General features: G+C 47.8%; 1 protein-coding gene across 4 annotated transcripts; it reads left to right on the top strand.

Moving 5' to 3' along the window:
- Positions 1 to 40: 40 nt before the first annotated feature.
- Positions 41 to 6,424, top strand: PSME3 (proteasome activator subunit 3). Of its 4 annotated transcripts, none has more exons than XM_085532499.1 (11): positions 41 to 394; positions 746 to 778; positions 1,074 to 1,136; positions 1,645 to 1,749; positions 2,051 to 2,099; positions 2,721 to 2,833; positions 3,016 to 3,084; positions 3,534 to 3,601; positions 3,747 to 3,801; positions 4,065 to 4,151; positions 4,669 to 6,424. In XM_085532499.1, the coding sequence occupies exons 1-11, from the start codon at positions 128 to 130 to the stop codon at positions 4,747 to 4,749; spliced, it is 990 nt and encodes a 329-aa protein (XP_085388625.1). In that variant the 5' UTR covers positions 41 to 127; the 3' UTR covers positions 4,750 to 6,424. The 4 variants fall into 4 exon arrangements, 3 of the variants coding, with proteins under 3 accessions (XP_085388625.1, XP_015741508.1, XP_085388627.1); XM_015886022.2 differs by having other exon boundaries at positions 41 to 169; XR_014940808.1 differs by lacking the exon at positions 2,051 to 2,099.
- The last annotated feature ends 244 nt before the right edge of the window (positions 6,425 to 6,668 follow it).

Genomic DNA, 6,668 nt, shown 5'->3' on the forward strand with positions numbered 1-6,668 from the left:
AGCGGGAGAGCTGTGATTGGTGGGCGCGCTCCGTGACCTCACTTCCGGCGGCGGCGGAGCCGGTGTCGGTGCAGCGGTGGGCGGCAGGCGCGGCCCGTGGCACGGCGAGACCCGCGTTGGCACCGGGATGGCCTCGCTGCTCAAGGTGGACCCGGAGGTGAAGCTCAAGGTGCGCTGCTGCTCTCGGCCCCTTCACGGCTCCTCGGTGCTGCCGGCCCAACCCGCGGTGTCTGCCGGGGCCTCGGGCCGGGCCCGGTTCCTCTCTGTGGCCGCCCGGCCGTTTCTCCGCTCCTCCCTATCGCGGCCCGTCCCGCCCCGCGGATCCTCCGTCCGGTGGGAGCCGCTCGCCGGGCCCGGCGGGGCCGCGCGGCGCCGCTTCCGCCCGGTGTGTTCGGTGTGTTCGTTGTGTTCATTATGTTCATTATGTTCATTATGTTCATTGTGCTCATTATGTTCATTGTGTTCATTGTGTTCGTTCCTCCCCGAAGCTCCGCGCCCCGTGGCCCCGCGTTGCGCTGTTTGTTCCGGGCTCCTCGCGCTGCGCCGCCCTTTGCAGCTCGGCCCGCGTGTCCGGCCGCTCCTCGTCCATCCCGGGGCCTCCCCGTTCTCTGCAGCCCCCACCGGAGCCAGGAGCTCCCCGGGCTTTGGGCCGGGCTCCGTCATCGCGGGACGCGGCGCTCGGCGGGTTTTGAGCTGGGGAATTTCTTCGGGCTGTCTCTGAACTGTCGCTTTGTTCCTGCTGCAGGTTGACTCCTTCAGAGAGCGGATCACGAGCGAGGTGAGTATCTGAGAGGAGGGAGGGAGCTCGGCGCAGCCTTGTGACAGTTGGCTGCAGTTTTAGCACCTTCTGTAATATCAGCAGTGTTGGCAGCTCTCTTTAGTCGTTGCGATGAGGTTATACAGCCTTGTGGCTGCATTTTTCCCTCTGGCTTTGTGTGGAGTTTGTTGGGAGGCAGAACTGACGTGCCCTGCTGTTTCCTGGCTTTGGACGGTCAGTTTTCCAGGTGTTGTTGTTTGCTCATGATTTATTCATGGCATCGTTTCACTTCATGTCTCTTTTTCCCTCTTATCAGGCTGAAGATCTGGTGGCGAACTTTTTCCCAAAGAAGCTGTTAGAACTTGATGGGTTCCTGAAAGTAAGACACGTGTTATCTTCTGTTTTCTGTTTTATTTTCAGATTGTGTGCTGGAAAATGATGTGACTGGTTCAGATCCTTCCTATGCATTTATTTTGTGTATGTCCCCATAACGCAGAGAAGGGAAGCAGTGGCTTTGTTGCTTGTATGTACTGAAATGCTGCTGGCTCTAGAGGGAGTGATTCCTTTTTCAGTTTTCTTCATGTGATCGACACATTTGCTATTCTTACATATTCAGTAGCTTTGGGCTGTCCTTGATGCTATGGGACTCCAGCGTGCCCAGCACTGCAGACAGACAATAGCTTTGATCATAATCTAGAGCTGGTACTCTGTGCTCAGGCAGAGGGCGGTCTTGCTACAGTCCTGTTATTGCTGGATATTTTTTTGTATTCATTTTTTTTTTTGTGGTTGAATGAGGAGGAGATGTAAAACTTTTGTCGTCTTGTTGTGCTTGCTGTGACAGAAGTCGTTATTTCATAATTAAATCACATGTATGCATTATTTTCCAGGAGCCCATCCTGAATATTCATGATCTCACTCAGATCCATTCAGACATGAACCTCCCAGTGCCTGACCCAATTCTTCTCACAAACAGCCATGATGGACTGGATGGGGTAAGTTTACTCTCTTGGTCGAGCTCTCTGCTTCTGGTAATTAAAACTGCATGGCCTGTTCTGTGTTGGATTAGGATATTCTTAGTTAACAACAGCCTCCCAAAGGCTTTCAGGAATTGGTCTCCCGATCTTGGGAAGTCTGCTGGAGGGTAATGCTGTCCTTCACAGTGGTCCTTTGTTTTTAAAGACGGATGGTTAGAAACCAGGAGAGTAGCAGAGGCTCTGATGTTATCCTTACTTCCTCTGCAACAGTTTTATAGCTTGCGACTAGTTTGTGAGTAAAACATTTTGTATATTTTAGCCAAATATGAAAAAGAGGAAGCTGGAAGACCGTGAAGAGACCTTTCAGGGTAAGAGTCCCCGAGTCTCTTTGTTGCTGCCTGCCCCTTGAACCGTGCCTTAAGAAAATGAGTTGACTTCAGTCCCGCTTGCCCTGTCCTGACAGCATCTGCTGCTTACGCAGACCTGTCCCTGCAGCCTCAGAGCCTGACCTACAGATATTCTCTTGTGGAGGAGTCAGGTTCCAGCTCTTGGAAGTAGCAGGATTTGGATTTCTCTGATCGACATAAGTAGTAGTTGCTTAGGCTTAGCCTGCTGACAGGAGCAGCTGGCCTCCCTGTGGATCAGTTCTAAAAGCTTTTTACATCTGGAGGAAGACCTCAAGCTTTGGATTAAGCTGAGGCAGAATCATTTCTTACACGTGTGTCAGGAAAATCCTTGTACCTAGGCTCAGCAGGCTGGAGCTCTCCAGTTCTCATCTAAGCTCTGTATTTTCTGTCTTCTTTCCTCTGTGGCAATCATGGCTATCCCATGCCCAATTTCCCCCCTCCTCACAGGTTAGCTGTATCCTGGCTCAGTGTCCACTGCTAGCCTTTGTAGGAGACATAATGCTCAGGTGGACATTTGGTCTGATCTTCTGGTGTACCTGTTCCCACGTGGGGCTGATGTATTTGTCTTCTTTGCCACTGTAGGTACCAAAGTATTTGTGATGCCCAATGGGATGCTGAAGAGCAACCAGCAGCTGGTGGACATCATTGAGAAAGTGAAACCAGAGATCAGGCTGCTTATCGAGAAGTGTAATACGGTGGGTGTGGGCCACAGCCCTGAGTTCTGGAGCAGATGGGGGCACTAGAATACTTTTGCTCCTTTGCTTGTGTGAAGGTTCTCTGAGAAAAGGAGCAGGTTCCTCTGTATTTTATAAATGACAGTGGTATGAATCCTGTAAAAATCTTGACAGTGATCTATATAGTGATCTTTCTACTGCAGGTCAAAATGTGGGTGCAACTTCTAATTCCCAGGATAGAAGATGGAAACAACTTTGGTGTTTCTATTCAGGTAAGATATTGTTGGCTATGTTGTGGTCTTGTATTATAGTGTGTTATCTTGCATTTTGATATCTGATGTAGTAAATTAGTTTGTTTCTCATCAGATTGTTGCTGTTTTCTTTTAAGGCCCATCTCTCTACCCTTCTCCCCTTTTTTCCCTTTTCCCTTTCCCAGGGTGTGGGTCTGTGTGTACTGCTGCCCTGCTAGTTACGGAACCGGGCTGAACCAGCCTGTAAACCATTGACAGGCTGTATGCCCTACTGTGGCAGGGAACTATGCCCCCAAGAGCATGTACCTTTAGGTTTCTTCCAAATCATTTGATGGTATCCAATGTCTGCAGTGGTGGAGTTGGTTTAGGTTTTAAGATCCAAATCTAAGCTTGACATGGAACTGCTACGACCTGGTACTTCTAGAGCGGCGATGGGCAGTTTCAGTATCATGAAAAGGCTTCCTTTGCAGGAGGAAACAGTTGCTGAACTTCGAACTGTGGAGAGTGAGGCAGCATCCTATCTGGACCAGATTTCTAGGTATGAAGGAACAGAGCCCTTTCTGGGAGTGCTGCTGGGAAAAGGAACCTTTTGGGGGAAGGTCCTCCAGCTTTGCTGGGGCAGATTGTGCCTGGAAGAATCTTGGTACTGTTTGTCTGATTTGTAGTCTCCATTTTCCTAACAGATATTATATCACAAGAGCCAAGTTGGTTTCCAAAATAGCTAAATACCCTCATGTGGTAAGTAAATGGGGAAGTGGTGCTTTACAGTTTACATGCTGTTGCTTTCTGGGACTCTTCAGGCTACTTCATCACTGTCTTAATTTTGAGCTAGGGGCCCTGTGGGAAAAGGGGGGGCTATATAAGAATATACAGAATATCTTCATTAGAGGATTGGAAACTGAAAGGGGGGATTCCTTTGTAAAAGGTAGGACCTTCAGTTGATACCATGTATCAAGCACACCTGAGCTCAGGCCTCTTAGCCATGCATCTGTTTTCTGCAGGAGGACTACCGGCGCACAGTGACAGAGATTGATGAGAAGGAGTATATTAGTCTGCGCCTGATCATTTCAGAGCTGAGGAATCAATATGTAAGTGAAAAAACAGAGCTCTCACTGGCTCCCCACATAATAGAAAAAGTCCTTTTGATCCTTCTACTGCTCTCCTCTTTCCCTATGATTACAGCTAGTCCTGGAGAGAAGCCTATCTTTTCCCCAGTCTGCTTTGGCTCTAACAAGAGCTAAGTGTTTATTGGCTCCCCACCATCTCCCAGAGATGTGGATGTTTCCAACTTGAGTATTCATGGGAGCTGAGTGCAAAATATTCAGTACACTGCTCTAGGAGCGCTGCTGCAATCCTAAATTCTTCAGGCAGTACAGACCATTCCTATACCCTGTATTGATGTCTTCTCTTTTTTGTATTGCACACATTAGCTTCTCTAAAGTGTTGCGGAAGAAAGCACTTATTTTAAGCAGAAATGTGATTGCAGGCAGGGGTTGAAAGTAGTACCAGGATGAGCTGTGAAACTGTTCAAGTCAGTGGTTGTGAAACCTGAATGCTAAGTGACATCCCCCCTTCATTTCTGAGTTGTGTTCTCCCTTTTTGCAGGTCACTTTGCATGACATGATCCTTAAAAACATTGAGAAGATCAAGAGGCCTCGGAGCAGCAATGCTGAGACCCTTTATTAAGTGTCAACGTTTGAACTTGAGAACTGTTCAGTCAACTAAAGACCGTCATTGCCTTGGTTTGTTACATGACTATCGAGATGGGAAACTGGCTGGAAATAGTTTTGCATTCTTAGTTAAAATCTAAAGAAATTATCACCTAGTTTTGTGATTGGTTTTATTCAGGTCTCAGGAGCTCTCCCTCCCTCTAGTATATCTGGTAAAGAAAAAGGCCTTGCTGCTTTGGGATGCCCTAGAGGCTACTGCAGAGTGAGAGCAGAGCGCCAGCCAGGCAGGAACATTCCTTCATGCCTTTCTTCCTACCTGAGTAGGAGCTACAGTAGAGATCAGGCCCTTGTCTTGTCCCATCTCTTGGCTGGAGACTTCTCTGTGGTCTCTGTGAATGGGGCAGACAGTCTTCAGCATAAGACAAGACCTGGGTGGTGGTGCAGTGGCTGAAAGCCAGCTCTCTTCACTGCTGGCTGCAGCTGAGCCCCTCTGCCTATGCTCTGCACTGACTTATTTGCAAAGACAGAGGATCCTGCCCCTTCTGGGTTGGTGGCCACAGCCACGTTGCAGTGCCACTGAGAGGCCTGTAATCGTTTTGTGGCTTTTTTGACTCAGTAGAGTGTGGCCCATCTGTCTCTGCCTTGGTTCTGAGCGGGTCAATGCAGAGCTGAAGGTTGTGCTTGTCACTAGGGCTGATTGCTGTACTGGCTGGTTGTGAGCGCATATGGCTTCTGCTCCAGTCTGAAAATTGACTAGAGCCACTTTCTTGGTTAAAACCAACTTCATGGGAGTCTTCATGCCTCCTTGGTATGAGCTGCTTTTGCCCAGGCTGAGAAAGGAGGAGCCAGAGGTGTGATGCTAAACTCCTGATAGCTTCCATGTGTGGTCAGACTGCAACCTGCTTTCTCCTGGCAGTGCTTCCTGCTGTCCAGGCGCAGCAGGCCAGCTGTGACAATAGTGCTTGGGGTGAGGATGGCCAATTCCTACCTGGTACCGTTGCAAACCTTGTATTCTTTCCCCTGCAAAAGAGCACCCTTGTGTGCCTATTGAATCCTCTAAGCTGCTGGAACATTTCATGGTCCATTACAAACCCCTTTGGAAATGATTGGTTGTGTTGCGTCAGTTTTTGTGTGTGGGAAGTGATCCCATAATGCTGCAGGCTCCAAATTTTTTATTTATAATATTTCTACTTAAGTCCCATATTCAGGGAATGTTAAATCATTTATTTCTGGAACCTCACTGTTTCCCAGGTCTCGTTGTTACACCCATATATTCTTATTGTGCAGTAGCCTTAATAGTTGTGTTAACTTCATTGTAACAACAGTGACAAATGGAATGAAATTTCTCTCCTTTTTTTTTTTTTTTAAAACTATTTTTTTTCTGCTTCCACCTCTAAGAGCCATGTTGTCTCTTGCTGGTTTCCTAGGGATTTCCCCAGAGTGTGGAGGGCCACCAGCCCTTGCTGTAGACTCTTCTGTTGTTGTTTGTAGTAAGTCAACTCTTAGTCTTCCCGCTAATAAATATTCTGTAACAAACCAACTGCGTTGTAGCTGCTGTCCTGGAGCAGCACTCCCCCTTGTGTTTCTTTGTATTGATTTATTTTAATTTGTTGAGCTCTCCTTGCCAGATGAAAGTATGTAAACTTTTACCATGTCAAGAAATTAAAATAAGGTACTTTGAATTCTTTTAAGACAGCCCCTTGTCTGTGATACTGAGCTCTGCAGTGTTGGTGTCTGTTCTCGGTCGTGCATTTCACACATCCAGTGGTTCCTTCCATTCGTTCTCCTCATTCTTTTTGACTTGATACTGCTATGTGTGTGCTGCTTTGTAGATTGTTTCTGTTCCTTCAGCATGCTTTATATTAAGCACAAGGGCTTGAATTTGATGAGATCTGCCCTGTTCTTGCCTTTTGTGTTGTACTCAGGCCATCTTGG

The sequence above is a fragment of the Coturnix japonica genome, unplaced genomic scaffold, assembly GCF_054131305.1.
Source record: "Coturnix japonica strain WE unplaced genomic scaffold, WE-NBRP24 Scf049, whole genome shotgun sequence".
In the NCBI taxonomy this organism is placed as follows: Eukaryota; Metazoa; Chordata; class Aves; order Galliformes; family Phasianidae; genus Coturnix; species Coturnix japonica.

What these genes read in the sequence shown, in the direction of transcription:
- PSME3 (XM_085532499.1), top strand. Translation starts at nt 128, where the DNA reads ATGGCCTCGCTGCTCAAGGTGGACCCGGAGGTGAAGCTCAAGGTGCGC. An exon ending in GCTTCCGCCCGGTGTGTTCG is followed by an intron (nt 395 to 745) that starts GTGTGTTCGTTG and finishes TTCCTGCTGCAG; the next exon opens with GTTGACTCCTTCAGAGAGCG. An exon ending in AACTTGATGGGTTCCTGAAA is followed by an intron (nt 1,137 to 1,644) that starts GTAAGACACGTG and finishes ATTATTTTCCAG; the next exon opens with GAGCCCATCCTGAATATTCA.